The sequence below is a fragment of the Chenopodium album genome, chromosome 12, assembly GCF_948465745.1.
Source record: "Chenopodium album chromosome 12, dcCheAlbu1.1, whole genome shotgun sequence".
NCBI classification, from domain to species: domain Eukaryota; kingdom Viridiplantae; phylum Streptophyta; class Magnoliopsida; order Caryophyllales; family Amaranthaceae; genus Chenopodium; species Chenopodium album.
Genome location: NC_137845.1, coordinates 9,206,099 through 9,226,038, shown reverse-complemented (window position 1 = coordinate 9,226,038; position 19,940 = coordinate 9,206,099). Strand labels below are relative to the sequence as shown.

At 33.5% G+C, this 19,940-nt stretch overlaps 1 protein-coding gene across 1 annotated transcript; it reads right to left on the bottom strand.

Moving 5' to 3' along the window:
• Window positions 1-502: 502 nt before the first annotated feature.
• On the bottom strand, window positions 503-5,961 carry LOC145570257 (BTB/POZ and TAZ domain-containing protein 1-like). Its single transcript, XM_081629295.1, has 5 exons — window positions 5,717-5,961; window positions 5,480-5,616; window positions 3,899-4,202; window positions 2,516-2,832; window positions 503-1,027 (listed from the first exon to the last, which is right to left on the bottom strand). Exons 1-5 carry the CDS (start codon window positions 5,852-5,854, stop codon window positions 847-849), a joined length of 1,077 nt encoding a protein of 358 aa, XP_081485421.1. The 5' UTR covers window positions 5,855-5,961; the 3' UTR covers window positions 503-846.
• Between the last annotated feature and the right edge of the window lie 13,979 nt (window positions 5,962-19,940).

Genomic DNA, 19,940 nt, shown 5'->3' with positions numbered 1-19,940 from the left:
CTGAACTGAATATTTTATGAGAGAAAGAAATTAGGAGCTGAACTGAACTTATTAGAAATGAACTGAATTAAAAATAAACTGATGAGAACAGGGCCTAAAGCTTATTTGAACTTATTAGACCTTTCAGAACTTCTTTTAATTATAATTTGAAATTGAGTAACTCTTACAGAACTTAATTTTTCTGAACCAAACTTATCTAAATTTATTAGACTTGAAATAAATAAAATTACAGTGAACAAAACAAGCTTTATATGAAACCATCCGTATTAGATCAAAACTTCGTATTTCTTATGCCCCTTATTTTTCTTTTCTTTTGAAAGATTGAATTTCTATAGATGCTCTATTATTGCAGATAATGCATGACAAAACCTAAACCATAGAAAGTTAATTGTCACATTAGGCCTTGTGATAAGTATAAAACTACCATTGATCAATAAGAGTTTTGCCTTTCGAACCGCCAGTCTGGCAATTGGGGCCACCGAGCCCGGCTACGTAAATAATATTGGGCAATTTCTTTAAACAACAAACAATATTTCATACCATTCTCATTATTTTGACAACTAACTTTCACATCATCTACAAAATTATTCACAATATTACCATCACATTTCAACAACTCTCCTCTAATACCTACAGCTTGGAGAGAGCACTGAAATCTCCTAAACTATACTACTAATATAATCTAATATACAACCACCACCCAAGTTCCAATAAGGGTGTGCCGTTCTTTCCCCTCGAGATGAGAGCTTCCTAACGTTGTAATTTTCATACCATACTCAACTTTATACATAACTCGGAAAAAAAAGGTGGGAGGGAAACATTATAGTCATTGGATTGATACATCCGTCAAGCTTGGAGACCTTGGAGGCAAGAAATTGCGTGCTGAAGTTCTCTCTTTGGTTGTGGTTTAGAGTCTTTAGACCGAGACAGAGAAGATATGGTCTTGGCTGAGACTACCTTCCTCACCAATAGCCTCCACTTTGCATCATCTCCTTTCTTCTCTTGTTGCATCTTCAACTTGAATTGTCTGCCCACGTTTTCAATAATATCAACCTCAATAATTACGAAAATATATACGCAATACGAAGTACTCATACATTACAATTACATAAAATTGACCCATCAACAAATTATCATATCTATTTCCTTATGACAATGAAATATAACCTCATAGAAAATATGGCACACATGAAATTATTGATCACACAAAAACGACCACAATATGTCAATTATAAAGCAAACACTCTAATAATTATTGTTCTCTTTACACATTTGATGTTACAATATCGAGTTTTCCTATCTATCAGTGATTTTGTTGTACTATATGTAATCTCCTACCAAACACGTGCAATTTAAAAAAACTCCTGTGTTAGTTACTCATAAATCATAATCCTGTTTCTAAATAAATGTCGTTTCTATCCTTTAGAGTTACAAACATTAACTATACAAGTTGAATTCAAATACTCTTAAAAGAAAATCATAGTAAAAGTTGAACCTTAAAAGCGAGCACGTCCTTTAAACAAAAAAAAAAAAAAGGCAAGCTCATGGGGTCATGGAAGATTGGGACATTGAATCTATACAAGTTATATAGAAGCATATACTCCGTAAACATTAAAGCGATAAGTTAATGATTAGTGAAAGGTTCATATAAAAAAAAAAAAACTAAAGGTAGGCAAAAGCTACGCATGAACAAGAAGCCAACAGCTAAGGTGATGATCAACCTTCCCTAGTTGTAGAAGTCTTGCAAAAAAAAACAATGCTTTGAATAGGCCCCATTTGTGGGTGTGATAGCAAACAAATGGCATCAAAGTGCGGAAATAATGGGCGAAATTTTATTTTGATAAGGTCCTATTATTGCGGAAACAGGACAAATTGAGGTTTGTGAGTCCAAATCTGCTTTAATTATAAATGATTGTCCTACATGATCACAAATTTAGGGAGTTGAAAGGTACTCAAAAAAGGCCAAAATTTGATCTTGTAAGTTGTAAGTAATTAATTAAAGGATAAAATGGCTGGATTTTTTTGTTGTTAAAGAAGGATCCCACAGATCCACATTTCTAGCATTGGTAGACCAACTCGCCGAAAGCACATTCAAATGGAAGGTTGTTCTAGAGCCTAAAGGAAGCTAAAAAGAAGTAGAAAACACGTTTACAAGATGTAAGGTCAAATCTTGGTCAAACCCAATGTCCCAATTTGATACCTATATAGTCGGGTATATTAGTTATTCTTGTCGATATCAACCAACTTAGATGATAAACTATTGGGATTCGATGATATTTGAGAACTAATGTTAAGTCTCGTCATCTCATACATACGGCTCGTCTTGAGTGAGACCATCTAACACACAATTAACTTTGTATAAAGTTTTAGGTATATTCAATCAATGACCTTTAGCTACCAAAATCTAGCATTGAGGCACGCCACTATCTCACAAACTCAAATGAGAACATAAGAATAAGGGCACATATAAAAATATCTTAGCTAAAAAAAAAGACAAATTTAGGTAAAATATTACCTGCAAAGAGGAACTCTGCAATTGCCTGGTTGTTCACACATAGAAGCATGAAGTTTAAGAAGCTGCCACATACGCTTGCATCTTGAACACCCACCATTGACCCTCTTTTTACACGTGGCAAAATGTTTAATCAATAGCTGGAGGCCCTGACACGTGGAAAATCTTTTGCAAGGCTCCTTCTTCTTGGAGGGTTCCATGTCATAGGGACCCACGCCGGTGCACCCTTCTGTGCATATGTGCACTAAACAGTCCATTGCTTCGCTTAGCTGTATGTACAAGTTTTGTTCTTCCTTGTGCTTCTTTGTCCTCTTCTTTCTCTGCATTTTGATGATAAAAAAATCCAATTTTGTAAGCACTATCATCAATTGTCGCCCCTTATAATCAAACAAGACATGGCACATGATTTTATTTTATTTGGTTTTATTGTTAATAAGGGTGTTAATGAGTCGAGACTCTCAATATTGCACATGATTGCATGTATTAGTATTAGTTTGTAATCCGTATATTGCTACTCGTAGTATGCACAAGGGAGCAAATGAGTTGAGACTCTTAATAAACAACACAAGGTCAAGTTTGGTCGAAGTATGTACTATACCATTTAAGTTTACCAATTATCTACATAATCATAAGTAATTAATTTAAGCATATAGACAAGTGTAATCTAGAAATATAAATTTAGACCAAATTAAAATCACTGTAAAAAACACTATTTCTAGTTTTCTACAGAGTAAAATACTGTTAAAAAAAGTTGGACTTGAAACCTACAAAATTTGACTAATTGTTCTAAAAAGTGTCAAAGATGAAAACTTTATTTCTAATTCTTGTAAAAGACGCATTTTATTTCCTCCACACAAAAAGGCAAAGCAAACATCTGATTAGAATTGAAACAGCACAAATTTGACCTCTTCCAAAAAACTTGAAATATCTTGCCCAAGTTAATCAAAAGCACGGTTATTATTGGTTAACAAAAAATTCAGGCTTTTTAATCAGTTGTGATTATCACTTTGAATTAACATCAGATATTTTTCATAAATAAACAAAATATAATCATTCAATGAATTGGAAAGCTATGATGTTCAATCACTTCAATGTTTATATAATGACCATTTCAAGAAAATTAACCACAATTAGAGCAATCCAATATGTTGGATTTTACATAACTTTTAAAAAATCTCATAATAATATTATGTACTCCGTAATATTAATCAATGATTTCAATTCAAAAACTTTAGTAAGATAAGGTGAAGAAAACCGGGTCATACGTAACTTTATCATCTATTTAGGTAGGCAGAAAAAACACCAAATCGCATGCCAAAAACACAATCAATATGGTTGAGATATTTGACAGCACTCAAAAAATCAAGAAAGTAAATCATTGCTTACCAATTCATTTTCCTCAATGAACTGTAAGATCTCTAGCTCCAACCAAGGATCATGCTTTTGAAGAAATTTGTAACCCTCAGTCTTCTCAATAGCCTTAAACTTAGTTGCAGCAAACTTCATACCCTTGAGGTAAAGATCCGGTGCATCGCACAGTCTAGCTAATTGAAGTACATCGATAACATTATCAACAATAAGCCTTTCGGCTAATCCCTTGCTACATCTTTGCTTCAGTGTTGGCACTGCGAACACATGAGAAAGTGCTAGGAGATGGATTCCGTATTTCTCCATCTCTTCGTTCGTGCAGTTGATCATGAACAATCAACAACCATACCATCAGCAATCAATTTCGATTTCCCAAAACTCAATAATCTTACATAAACAATTGAATTAACATCTATAGCAAATACAGTAGCAATTACAAATACAGTACTAGCATTTCGTTATCTATTACTAAGGCATAGGTAATGTGAAGGCATCAAATTACACAAAAATCAATCCTATCACCTCTCATGGTTGGGAGGTTGATGTTATAATTTCTCATTGCAAATTTATTTGTATGGTAAAAAAACTACGGAGTATGTTACTCTAATTTGGAAGCAGAGTGTTTTTTCTTAATACACAATACTCCGATGTGTCTAATCGTCATGAATTCAATCATAAAGTTAATCGGCAAACTTTAACTAGGTATACATTTTTTATTTTTATTTTTACTCCATCAATTTTTTTTTTTTTTTTTTTTTTTTTTTTTTTTTTTTTTTTTTTTGTCTACAAAATGATTCCAATAAATTATGCTTCGCTTTCTTCCTAATATAATTTTAACATCAAAATTAAATCCTAGCACATTATGATTGAATCATCATTTAATTTTGGTCACTAAAATCAGAATTAATTAGCTAAATATTGATCTTTAATAATCAATTGTATTCAACAAAAAAATCAATACTCTGTATGAAGATTTCACTAAAACAAATATACGTAGTAAATCAGGAAAAATTACAGTAATTGGCAATAATAACAGAGTATAAATATAAAATCAGGCATACTAATTAACTACTTCAAAAAAAAAAAAAAAAAAAAAAAAAAAAAAAAAATCAACTGCATGAATAGTATGCTTAACATATAGATTTCGTCATTCATTGTGTAATAACACTAGTCCTCTAAAAAAAATTAAGAATTCGTCAAATGTTTCCTTATTTCTAGCAAGAAAAGTCAAGCCACGAGCCAAAAGGAAAACAGGATTCAACATCATCGCATCTTTTTGACCATTTGTTCCTAAACTTACAACAATTAAAAATCTTAAACCGTGTATAAATGCCACACTATCAATATGTACGAAAATGTTATCTCATGTTGAAATATGGACTTAAATAGTTACTCCTCCGATCACCAATTAATTTTTTCGATAATTGTAATTAACTCTGCAGTCCTAAATCCCTTAGTACGTATTTCATATGAAATTTCCTACCTAAAAAAATGGTAAATCAAGATATTTGTAATTATACTTGTCAAATTAACTAATTTTCCAACAAACAAAGTTTATATTCATCTACATCATACAAAAAATAAAATTAAAAAAATTACCGGTAAGTGTAAAGGAATCGGACAAAGGCGGAGACGGCGTCACAAGGTACTCCAAGAATCGGAATCGCTTTCTCCCCTGTTTTCCGATTCATCCTCGGCTTTTCCACCATATTCTCAACTACCGGCGACGCCATTGCCTTTTTCAAATCATATTCCAATTCAAATCAATACCCAACTTCCAAAAAATAATAAACAAATAATAAAAAAAAAAAATACAAAACCGGATGAAATGATTACCAGAATGTGAGAATGAGCAGGAATGCGAACGCCGGCGGAGGTGACAACATTGAGGTCGGGTTGCGGGAGTTTTCCGGCGAAAAGAGAAGGTTCGAGAGATTTATCGGTGAATTCGTCGGCGAAATTGGTAGGACACATGATGTTTTAGTGAATTAGTGTTGGTTTTTTTGGTTGATTTTTTGTTTTAATGGTGTGGTAATTGTGATTGAAAGAAAGAGTATTTTGGACGTTGTTGAAGCGAACGAGGAGATGTGAAGTGGACTTATATAGACAGTTAAGAGAGAGAAAATGGGAGGAAATTTGGTTGTGTTCTCACGCGTCAAAATTAGCGCGTGGTGTTTACGATGAGTAGCTGGAAAATGAGAGGGTTGAGATGGGTAGACGTGGCACAGCTAGGGGAGGGCTTATCTGCTTATATTTTTTTTTTAATAAGTTTTTTGAACAACTGATCTGCTTATATATATATATATATATATATATATATATATATATATATATATATATATATATATATTTTTAGGGAAAATGAAATTTAAATGGTCCTTTTCTATTGGAATTAAGATATGTTACCGGTTTTTTGAGTTGTCATTATTAATTACAGCATGAGTTGTTTTAACAGCATTTAACAATATAATGTAAGAGGGTCAACAAGATATGGAATAGCTTGGTATTATCTTTATTACGGAGTACGAAGTATCGATTAAATGTAACATTTAACTAGTACTCCCTCCGTCCCCGAAAGAACGACTTATTTGGCCTAATTTTAGTCCCGAAAAAAATAACCCATTTGCATTAAAACACCTATCAATTTGCAATAATATTTGTGCAAAATTAGTTTTCCCATATAAAAATTTGGTTTTCCATGTAATTTTATTACTTTCTCTCTCCATTTTTTTACAAACCCCATGTAAATTTATCTTTTCAATATACTTTTACTTCTTTTTATTTAACTTTCTTAATACCCGCGTAATCAACCCAAATGGGTCGTTCTTTCGGGGACGGAGGGAGTATATATTTGTAAATTTGGCTATTATTAATTATGTCCAACTCACACACACATATTTTATTATTTTACATTCTCTATCTTTAAACTAATCACATAGGTAAATTTTATAACTAAAAACCCTATTTATTCCTTGCATTAACTTGTGTGTCATTTTTCTTTGATGATGCATCTATTAAGTTTTAAGACACGAGAAATGTATAAAGTATGAAAAGTTAATAATATGCTAAAAATATACATTGAAATAAATCTAAAATAACTTTTATACTCTATAATAGCATTTCTTTTTATACGTTACGATCAAAGTTATACTTGTGAATTTGGGGTCAAATAAGGCTTATGAGTTGGAAAGATAAAACTCAAAGTGTATTTAACTTAATTAAAACCGATGCGATACAATTTACTTCGTTCTATTACTCTTATAATAACAATGGGTCAATGTTTTGATTCGTTGATACTTATTGTAGTCCCACTTGATTATAAGTGTCCCCTATTAAAGAAAGAGGGAAATGGACACCATATCATTTTATAAGGTAGAATAATTCCTTCCATTACCGTTAATTCGCTAATTAATTTAGTTTAAAACCTTTTTTTGCCTTATTAGTGGAACGAAATTAAATCTCCCCTTCCTTATTTTGTTTGTTTAGGAAAATTTAGAAAACATAACCTTTTAAAACAATTGCGTTCATGAATTCAACATATCAAATTAGTATACATAGTAGAAAATTTTACAGCCTGCTTATATTTTTTTTTTTTTAAACTAAACTTACGTACTCCATTACATCAACTTCAGAAAATTCTTATTTGACTCTTGAGCGGTTGAGCCTAGACTTGGACAAAGTCTTCACAAATGTCATGGCAGCACATTTAAACTCAAAAGTATGCCTTCGTTTTTAGGCTTATTATTTACGATACAAAACAGTATTTTAAAGCCATGAGATCAATTTTTGATATAAAAATTGATAGAATGTTTCTTGCTTATGAATTATGATATTATATTCCTATGATAACTTATAATTGACTTTTTAAAATTATCCATTCTAGACTTTTTATGATTACGGTAGATATATAGATTGATACCTGATCTGTAAAAAACCCTTATCTCTAGGCTTTTTTAGATTAACCTTATAATATAGCGAGATATTATTACAAGTTCAAGCTCCTACATACCTTTAGATTTAAATTGGATTGATTAGACAATGATCAACAATATAGATTAATTATTGTTTGATAACTTATAAATGGAATTGATCAATTTTTCTAGGAGTAAACATATACCGAACATACTTTGTATGTAATTGTTTTATTCACTAACTTTTAAGATGTTTTACTTTGTAAAAATGATGGAACTACGAAAGTGATATAGATTTCTCATAAATCCATATTACGAGTAGTACTTATTTTTTTTAACCAAATAAAATTTTCGTGATTTATTAACTCTGCAATTTCTTAGAAAACCTAATCAAGAAAGCAATGAATAATAAATGTGGGTGGACAACCAAATATGGAACTCTTATGATTGATTTATGACATGTCTAAACCTAGGATATTTTTTTTACTTAGGAGATTGACGTGGAAAAAGCATTACTATAATTTTTATTTTTTATTTTTTGAAGGGTCAGATATTTTTCATTTTAGCAACGTTGAAGACTGAAGATGGGGAAAATTCCGGCTCTTGGGCTAATGAAACGCCCAAAAGCAAGAAGCCCATCCTACGTGTCAGTTTCAAGCTAATCCTTTTACACATGGACAGCCACATACATTTTCTGTTTTGGATAAACCTCTCAAATAGTAATTACACGTGGCAACTACTTATAATGTCAAGCAAAAATCATAACTTAAATTTATGTCATTCAATGTTTCTCAAATTATTATCTATCATTCAACTAATAGAATAATTATAGAGGATAGAATTGGTGGATAAATAATACGAGTATTGTGATGATGAAAATACAGTACATCTTTGGAGTAGTGTTTTCAGTTGACACGCTTCTTTAACAAGTTTGAATTGAACAAAATCGTTCTCTATAGACACATGATTATGTTTTATCATAACTATAAATTACAAAAGTTAGAGTGTATACACTTTACCTTAAAAATATGTTTTCTCCATTCACTTTTAGCTAGTATTAATAAGGTGTTTATCGAGACCAATATAGGAAGATCCCACATGAACATGATTATATTTTTTTTCTAAACGTATTAATCACAAAAGCTTATTAAAGGAGTGTGCGTGTGAATAATGTAATTTTTTTTTTTTGTAATTTTTTTTTTTTTTTTGCGATTAAAAAAACGAGGAAATATTAAATATTATACTACCTTCATTTCACATTATGATCGATGTGCAACATTTGAGTATTTTTGTAAAATATAAAAAATTAAAAACCAAGGTTAGTTTATTTATTTAATTGACTTAAAAAGCCTTCCATAGAGGTTGTTATATACATGTGGGTGTACCGTACACCCATGAGTATTTGTTCTTATTTTGATGATTGTTTTTCATTTTATTATCAAATGCAGAACAAAAACTAACCTTATGTTAGTTGGATGTATGGTATACCCAGGTGTATCTAACAAATTCTAAACAAAGTGTGAAATCTTTGGCATACCATAAATAAATACTACTTATATTCTACATTTCTACGTTGTATTTTATTTGTAGTAATAATATATGTCATATTGAACCTTTTAGTTGTTTAATAGTATTGATGAACTTGATTCATGTGTAAACAACTAACTGCCGACTACAAAATTAAATTAAAGTTTAAACACTTTTTTCTCTTCTATTCTAACTTTTTCCGTAAAAACACATTATTTATACAGTATACAGCTTACACTAAACCATAAGTATCAAGCAAAGTACCCGTAGATACAAGATTGCCACGTTACACCTTCATGTTATAAGATAATTCTGCCAAAAACACTTTTGTGATATTTAGTTAACATATAAGGTCAATTATTTTGATTTCCAAAGATATTTATAACATGTTATATAGTATCTTGTTGTTATTATCTTGATTGATAGTATCTTCATAATAATACGTAGTATTATTTAATGTATTAGGAGTTTTTCGTATGTTGAATTTGTTAATAATGTATCTTAACATGTTTATGAGATATTGTCCCAAGCTCCCAATGCAAACAAGTATGAAATAGTATGATACTGATTGATGATTTACAAGATTAGATTTATATTAAGATCTTTGAATCTTTGGTCCTCTTCTCCTAAAAAAAATCTATAAACATGCCGACATACAAAATAAATGATCATATAACTAGCTTAGTTACATAAAGTTTTGAGTGGTACGTAAAATTCAAGACACTATTAAAGTAATATGATATTAATTAATAAGATGTATGTGGTTTCAATCAACTAGTTTTATCCTTTGTTTGACTTAACTTAGATCTTTGCCTTTACATCCAATCTTATCAAATTCCACTTATCATCTCATCTAACTAGCGGAGTACCCTTTTTATTTTATTTTTATTTTTATCATTCGATGTTTTTATTCAATATATATATGTGTATTCATTATTAAGGGTCTATTCATATTTACTGAAATGAGCTGAACTGAACAGTAACTGAACTGATTGGAGCTGAACTGTACTGAACTGAAATGAAATTAAAGTGAACAGGTCCTAAGTGTTGCATTTTTTTTTTTTTTTTTTTTTTTATGAACGTTGCCCTTTTCTTTTTGAATTTGCTATTACACTACCTACCTATATGTTCCTTTTTTTTTTTTTTCTTCTTCTTCATTTTTTCCCCCTTTTAATATAGTTTGTTTGTAAAATTCTTCCATCCTCTTTTTTTAGTGTACATAATTTTCGTAGACTGTAATAAAAACAAATTCAGTTTGACTTTTTTTTTTCGACAAAGGTTAAAAGAAGATTACAAACTAGTACGAAAGGAAGATTACAAACTAGTACTCCGTAATAAAACAAATTAAACTTGTTGCCATCTCTATAGCAATATGACCTCGATTCATTTTATAAGAACTGTTGGCATTTGAGTCTTATGTTGTCGTTATTGATAACTTTCTCCCTTTTTTTTTAAAATTGCAACAGTTTGACTGTTACACTATTTATGTGTTTCAATTTGATTAGTTTTGATGATTTAATTTATACTTCAAAAAATATAGTCATGTGCAATATTGTTAAATTCGTTTCAATTTATACTATTTTAATATCAAATGTTTATAAATTTTACATATTGGTAATTAAAAATATTAACAATTGAGATCATGTATCGACAAACATAAAAAAAAAAAAAAAAAAAAAAAAAAGGAAAAAAAAAAGGTATGTTGTACGAGTATATGACTTCAGATCAATTCGTAGAATAGTTGCAACTTGCAAGTGGTCCATTGATACTTTATAAGGACTGAATCTATATATTTTTGACACAAGCATCTACGGAGTATTAGATTCGATCCATGACGACCCGCCGCGACCCGTATTTTTATATGAATTTTGTTTTATTTTATTTTATTTTATTTTTACGATTTATTTAACCAATTCCTATTATAGTTTGCTTTTTATTTGTTTTGGTGGAAAGTGCAAAGCATTGTCAATAATTTACTAATACTTTTCCTATTTCTTTTGATAGTTTAATGTCATGTTTGAAAAGTGTAGCATCTTCGGCCTTTCAGTTAAGATCGAGCTACGGATGCATTAGAATCCTCAATATAGTAATAGCAACTTCTCTATAATTAATTAAGTAATTGGTAAGAAAGTGTCTAGTCGTTTGGATGTTGTTTCTTTTAATTTTTAATTTTTTCTGCAGTTGCAATTTATTTAGTGTTACGAGACGCTTACGTTAATTTTTTTGCCAATTTCGAGCTCAATTTGAGCACTTAAGGGCCAATGGCCGCTAAAACCTTAACCGAACATTTTTCGACACGCAAACCGATGAAAAAAATTGAATTGGGTTGTAATTTACAATTTATTACAATTTTTGGGCTGCAACTTTTTTTTTTTAAATGGCTACAATTTTCAAAATACAAGTTTTAAATGGCTGCAATTTGTAAATTTTTCTAAATTTTAAAATATTTAAGGCATGTGCATAGTGGAAGCCCAAACCATTATTGTTGAGGTCTTTCCTAGACACAATCCATTTTGCAAATCGATTGATAATACAATCATGTATAACCCTAGCTTTAGTGGTAAGGCCAATTTATGAAGGAACAAGAAAACATTCTTAACCAAAATTGGCCCCTTTTCTTATTAGCCAAAAGAATATGGAGTATATTTTGCCCACTTTTTTGCTGAATATATTTATAATTAGTTGGCATTGGGACCCTATGATCTTTAACAAGGAACACCAATATCATGATGTTGCTGGAATTGCAGAATTTGTAGCATTATTAGTTCAATTCATATATTGCATAATCATAGTATATCACATGGAATATTATATTTGTATGCTAAGATGCTACTTTAATTAAAATAAACTTGTAGGTTAGCAAGTAACCATTAATTGTGTACTATATGTAGTCAAGTAGCAAATGCTATGTGGCGTAGTAATATGAATCATAGAGTATTATAGATTTGAGAACAACTTTGAGTACATCTTGTTTCATTAACAATCACTAAAATTATTATCAATTCACCTTATTATTTTCACTTATTTCAAGAAAAATAAGCTTTATAAGCTAATAGTAATAAAGCTTATAAGCTAATAATAATTATCTAAGTTCAATTTAAGACTAAAAAAAACTTTAATAAGGTCTAATAAGCTTTAATAATTTCACGTTTGAGCAATTGAATTGAAATAAGCTCATTAAAAAAAAAAAAAAAAATCATCCTGTCTTAAAACAAAATGTATAAATTTTGAGTACTCGTTGTATAATGCAGTCAATTCCAAAATCAATAAAAATATATATCTTAGAGTATACGAAGATCCACTAACATAAGATTAATGGAATCTAATATTGGAATAGTTAATTTGGAATATCAAATCTCCAATAAGAAGTATAATTTTGGATAAGATACCTAAACCTTGCTCATCACTCTACATATTATAGTAGCCTAGTGTAATGTGATGGTGGAAAAGTGCATCATTAACAATAGATAATTACAATTAGTAAGCTTAATTTAATGTTAAATATGGTAGGTGGAAAAGTGCACCATCGTCAACAATTTGGCTAAGATCAATATATACTTAAGTAATTAGAAAAGTCCCAAGTTGTTTGGTTGCTGTCTAATTCTTTTCTTTTCATTTGTGGGTGCAAAATTAACATATGATGTAATACTTAGTAATTCTAATACTTTTGTTTAATTTAAGAAGATAAAGTAACTTAAAAAAGTCTCTTTGCTAAAATTTTGGCTAACTTACATGACAAAGCATGAGAGCACTACGTAATTAATTAATAATTATACACTAATTTTCTTGGATAAACTTTGCATGAATTGAAGGAATCATTATACAATGTAAGACTAGGTGACTATGACTGTATTTTTGATTTTCTAGATTGATTATAACAAGAAGTTAAGAATAAAATTGTATATTAAAACTTTTAGTTTGTGTCTTCAAATTATCCAAAGGTCAATTACAATTAGTCAAGAGTTGAGCCTCTAAAAAACGTTGGGATTCTAGCATCCTATTATAGATCATAAGCCATTTGTACATAGTGAGTGATGAATGAGTGTAAAGTAGAGATATACAATCGCAACTACGTGCACTATAAGATTGTGAATTCTTAACATGTCAATATGCATGCTATTCATTTGAATCCAAGCCACCTAATAAAAACTTAATAATTCGTATAATTATCTAGCTAATCAGAAAATTAACATGTAAATTAAAATTAAAGAAATTCAAGGTCTATTTTTTCATCGTATTTTAGAAATTATTTGTCTTAGGGCATGTTCTGATTTACTGAAAATGACTGAACTAAACTGAATTGAACTGGTTGGAGCTAAACTGAATTGAACTAACTGAATAGAGCTGAAATGAATTGTGACAAATTGTTTATGAGAGAAGGAAATTAGGAACTGAAATTAAGTTGAAAAGAACAGGTCCTTAGTACCCTCGCTTTCTTCTATTGATAATTTAGATTATTTCAATAAAATAAGTTATGTAAATATAATTTCTTATAAAATATGTTCATATAACATAAGTTTAGATAAATTAATTTTTTTAAAAAAAAAAATAACTTCAGAAATTAAAAAATTCAAACAACGATATATAAGTCCAGAAAAAAAATAAAATAAATTCATGTAAAATAGAATTATTCAGATGAACCAATTCCAATAAAATAGAACCTTAATATGACTAGCTAAGCATCTATAATAAAAACATACATAATTGGGGTATTTATTTTAAAATAAGGGGTATTAAGAATAAAAGAAATTAAATACCAAATAAGTCAGGGGAACAAAAAAGTCCCTTCTCTAGGGTTTAGTGAGTCCTGGTTTTGGGATCCGTAATTGAGTATTCTCGTAGTGCAATCAAGCAATTCCTTGTTCCTTTTCCACAATTCTGCTCACGCTGTTTGCGATTATGGAGTCAAACCTGATAAAAGACTTCGAGAAATTCCAATTAACAGAGGAGGAGGGGGAGGTTATTGGAGCGAAAGCAGAGGACGAAACTGACGAAATCGCCAATAACCAATTGAAACTGACCTTAATTGGGAAATTATGGACGATTAAACCATTTAGTGCTGAAGCAATGAAGCGAACCTTATTAAAAGTCTGGAAATTGAAGGAGGGTGTTGCAATCAGGATGGTCGAATCGAACTTGTTCATATTTCAATTTTTCTGTATGGATGATAAAGATAGAGTTAGTGAAGGTTGCCCTTGGTTCTTTGATGATAAATTATTGGTTCTAAAGGACTTAAGTGGTGAAGAACAACCCTCGAAAGTTCTCTTTACTCACTGCCCGATGTGAATTCGATTGAGAGATGTCCCATTTAATAGACGTACTGCTGCTGTAATGAATGATATTGGTGAGGTTCTTGGGGGATTTCTAGAACTAGATGATACTGATCTGCTTGGATGGGGGGAGTTCATGCGAATTAAGGTTAATTTAGACCTGAACAAACGAATGAGAAGAGGAATGTTCATTGCTACTGGAGTCTCGTCCTCGAAGTGGGTCGATTTTCAATACGAAAGATTGGCAGAATTCTGTTTCTTATGTGGCAAATTGGACCACACCGAACGCGAATGCCTGGCTAAAGAGGACTGTGCAAATTCATCTGATGAAGTGGTTTACCAATATGGTCCATGGCTGAAGGCTTCGCCATTGAAACGAGCAAGAGCATCTGGTATCGAACGTGAGAAGGAGTTAAGATGGCTGAACTCAATGTCTTCAAAGAGCACTGTCCGCAAGACTAGTTACAATGACCCTGACTCAATTAAGTTAGGTCCACCAGGAGCAGCACGCAAACTGCTCTTTGCTTCACCCCTGAAGACACCTGCCCTCTCGAATGTGAAACGCAAGGAGATTGCTCTTGTGGCCGTGGCAGACCCTATCACTTCTAAGGTGGTTCTTCGTCCTAAATCTCTGTGTGGGGATGTTGATACAGAGAGTAATGCTGCAAATTCTCAGACAATCGAACATCAACAACACCAGGGAGTTTCCCCTCAACAGACAGAGACCCCTATTCCCCCCGATCTTTTCCCCTTTATTCCAGAATTAGAACTCCCCATGACTCCTCATGGGGTTGATGCCGACTTTTTGAAGAGTACTCTAAAGGGTCGGTCAGGCAAGTCTTGGAAGTGCATTGACAGGGACATAGACAGTACAATAGAGGAGCAGTCATCTTGTGTTGGAAAGAGGAAGCAATGGGAGCAAAATTCTGATGTAGAAGGAGACGAGGCACAATTTGGGAAGCGGACCAAATCCATCCCTGAGGTGTCCCATCATTCTGCTAGTCCGGCGGAGGTTGATTTTGATCAACCCCGCCCTCCCCAATGAATTTCTTATGTTGGAACTGCCGGGGATTATCCAGTTCCCGTGCAGTTCAAGCACTACGTAAGTGGTGTATTTCTTTAACTCCTGATATTTTATTTCTGTCAGAAACAAAAATTAATAAATCTCTTGCTGAAAATAATAAAAAGAATTTTGGTTTTGAGTATGCATTTGGTGTTAGTAGTATTGGTAGGTCTGGTGGTCTTTGTTTGTATTGGAAGAACAATGTGGATTTTTCTCTTGTTTCGTTCTCCCAAAATCATGTATGTGGTGATATAAAAAATAGTGCGGGACTAGTGTGGCGTTTTGTTGGAATCTATGGTTGGCCTGAAACGGAAAATAAATACAAAACATGGACTTTAATTAGATCTCTCAGTGACGGTTTTGATGGTCCTGTTTTAATTGGTGGCGATTTTAATGAAATTCTATCCTATGACGAGAAGGAGGGATGAGTTGACAATGAGAGAAAGGAAATGGCAGGATTTCGTGATGCCCTTCATGACTGTGATTTACATGATTTGGGTTACATGGGTCAATGGTATACATGGGAAAGGGGTCTGTCCATGCAAACCCTTATTCGAGAAAGACTTGACCGTTATGTTGCTAATGGAAAATGGCTTGATGCTTTCCCTAACCTAGCCGTTGAGAACATGGATAGAGGGAAATCTGACCACTCCCCCATATTTCTCAAATTTGGTGCTCATAGGCGAAAGAAAAAGAAAAAAAAAGAAGAAAAATAGGTTTCGTTTTGAAACCTGTTGGCTGCTTGATGGGGAGTGTGAGGAGGTAATTAGGGGAGCTTGGCGGGGAGAGATGGGCAGAGTGGAGGACCGTGTTAGGCGCGTAGCTGAAAACCTTCAAGTTTGGAGTAAAGCAAAATTCCGAAAGCTTGAGAAGCAAATTGACTCTACGGAGGAAGACTTGAAGAAAATGAGGAAGGAAAAAGCCTCTAATAATTCCCTTGCTAAATGTGCCGAGCTAGAGAAAAGACTTGATGATCTGCTTGATAAATAGGAAGCTTATTGGTATTTGCGTTCTAGAGCCTCGGAAATTAAGGATGGAGATCGTAACACTTCGTATTTCCATCACAAAGCTTCTCTGAGAAAATCGAGGAATGAAATCAGGGGCCTGTTCGATGATAGGGGCGACTGGCAAGAGGAGGAGGAAGACATAGAAAAGATTGTTCAGGGTTTCTACCAGAGCTTATTTACAGCAGGCACTTTGTCGGAAGAAGCTTGTGGGACAGTCTTAGATTCAATTGAAGAGCTGATAACCCCGGAAATCAATTCTGATCTTTTGCGCCCTTTTTCAAAAGAAGAGATTTTTGCTGCCCTTACTTAGATGCACCCATGCAAGGCCCCGGGACCTGACGGTATGCATGCTATATTTTTTCAGAAATTTTGGCATATTGTTGGTGACGATGTTTCTAGACTTGTTAGTAATATTTTGCAGGGTAATGAGTCGTTTGGCCCTATAAATAACACTAACATTGTTCTTATTCCGAAAGTGAAGGAGCCTAATCTGGTGTCGAAGTTTAGGCCTATTGCCCTCTGTAATGTGCTTTATAAAATTGCCTCGAAGGCTATTGTGATGAGATTGAAATCGGTGCTCCCTGACATTGTTTCTGAAAATCAAAGTGCCTTTATTCCGGGCCGGCTCATCACGGATAATGCTCTCATTGAGCTAGAACTTTTCCATACGATGAAGAAGAGATGCAATAGTAGGAAAGGCATGGTGTCCATGAAGCTTGATATGAGTAAAGCATATGACAGGGTTGGATGGAATTTCCTTGAAAAATTGCTCTTAAAAATGGGGTTTGCTGAGAGATGGGTGAAGATTATTATGGACTGTGTGACCACGGTCAAATATTCCTTTATTGTTAATGGGAATGTGTGCGGTTCTGTCACTCCAACTAGAGGGCTCCGTCAAGGTGACCCTCTATCCTCGTACCTGTTTATTCTTGTTGCTGACGCTTTCTCAGGTTTGTTGCGGAAAACTTTGGTGGACGGTTCCATTCATGGGGCCAGGGCTAGTCGTAAGGGACCGGAGATTTCTCACCTCCTTTTTTCAGATGACAACCTTTTATTTGCAAGAGCTAACCGAAGGGAGTGTTCGAAAATTGTTGATATCCTTAACACATACGAACAAGCTTCCGGGCAGAAAATTAACTATGACAAATCGGAAGTCTCTTTTAGCAAAGGTGTCAGTGATTCATTGCGAGAGGAGTTGTTGAATGTTTTAGAAATGAGGCAAGTTGATAAACATGACAAGTATCTTGGAGTACCAACCATCATCGGAAAATAAAAAAAGATGATTTTTTCGGCGCTCAAAGATAGGATATGGAAAAAGTTGTCAGGGTGGAAAGAAATTTTTTTATCCAGAGCAGGAAAAGAAATTCTTCTTAAATCAGTGATCTAGGCCATTCCTTTATACATCATGGGGGTATACAAAATTCCGGCAGGGATGATTGATGATATTCATGCTATGATGGCTCGTTTCTGGTGGGGACAGGAGAATGATAAAAAAAAAGAGTTTTTTGGAAGAGTTGGAAGGATCTTTGCACTTCGAAATGCCTTGGTGGTATGGGTTTCAGAGATTTAAGAGTATTTAATGATGCTCTTCTCGGTCGACAAGCGTGGCGTCTCACTAGCATCCCGAACTTTCTTTTGAACAAAGTACTTCGTGCAAAGTATTACCCGGGGAAGAGATTTATCGATGCTCATCTTGGAGTTGGTGGCAGTTACTCATGGCAAAGCATCTGGTCGTCGAAGGCTTTTTTAAAGAGGGGTTAATCTGGAGGATAGGAAACGGCTCGTCGGTAAATATTTGGAGCGACCCTTGGATTGATAATGGTGATAGCCGGTTCATTAGTTCTCCGATTTCTGATGAGGTTCAAGTGGTGAGTGACTTAATTGACCACAATACTAGTGAGTGGGATGTGCAACGACTTGAAAACATTTTTAATGAAAAGGATGCGCGAAGCATCCTAGCCATCCCCTTAAGTTCGATGGCAGGCCCCGATATGCTCACTTGGGCATTCTCTTTTGATGGAAGCTACTCCGTAAAATCCGCTACTCCGTAAAATCTTGGTTGGATATTTGGAGCCTAGACATAACCCCGAAGGTGCGCCATTTCTTGTGGCGTGTGTGTACGGGTACTCTCCTGGTTAGGGCGTACCTTAAATACAGACACATGACTGAATTTTCAGACTGCCCTTGGTGTATTGATACACCCGAAACTGTGCAACATGCACTCTTTGACTGTCCTACAGTCAGAGAGCTCTGGGTAGAATGCGAATGCACGGAGATGTCCTTATGGCCGAGTAGCATGTCCTTTCTTGAGCTATTCGAATCTTGGAGCAAGCTTGATGTTAAGAAGATCTGGCTATTCTGATGTGGCATTTGTGGAACCGTAGAAATGACATGGTTTTCAACGGCAAGGAGACCTTTCACCCTGTCATTGTTGATCGTGTGAAGCGCCTGGCAGCAGATTGTAATGCTTATTCTAAGAAGATTTATGGGGGAGTCAAGAAGAATGCTTGTTGCAGCCCGAAACGGTGGATAGCCCCTCCTGATGGTGTTATTAAGTTGAATTGCGATGCTTCACTCAGTGTTGAAGGTTGGGTGGGACTTGGGGTTATAGCCAGGGATTGGAGAGGAGAGGTCCTATTTGCAGCAACTCGGAGGATTAGAGCTCACTGGCCCTCGATAATTGCAGAGGGAAAGGCAGCAGCGATGGCAATAAAGCTTGCTAAGAGTCATGGCTTGTCTGATATTATTATCGAAGGTGACAATCAAGTGCTCATCAATCGACTCTCCAAGGCTTCAGTGTTCTTCACCGATCTTGACAATGTGCTCAATGATATTCTATCTTCTTGTTATTTTTTCTCTTCCGTTAAATGGTGTTATGTTAAACGGGACGGTAATGTTGTAGCTCATAATTTAGCCCGTTTAATTCCTTTTGGTGCCGAACAAATTTGGGAAAACCATAGCCCTTTTGAGGTTTCCCCGTATGTATTGATGGACAAATTATCAATATCATTGACACCTTAACGGGTTTAAAAAAAAAAAAAAAAAAAGGGGGTATTAAGAATAAGTTGATAACTTAACCTCGACTCATAAACTTATTGAAATGCACGTGAGCTTATCATGAACTTATTTTTTCCTAAAACTAACGAGTACGTAGCTACCAAATTGGCTTATGGAGATGCAACTCCAGCAAGAGTTGTAAGGTTAATATTACTCGGAATGAAGTAGGAAAATTAGCTTTCTAAATGAGCAGTTGAGCACTACTAAATGCTGAAAAAGATAGAG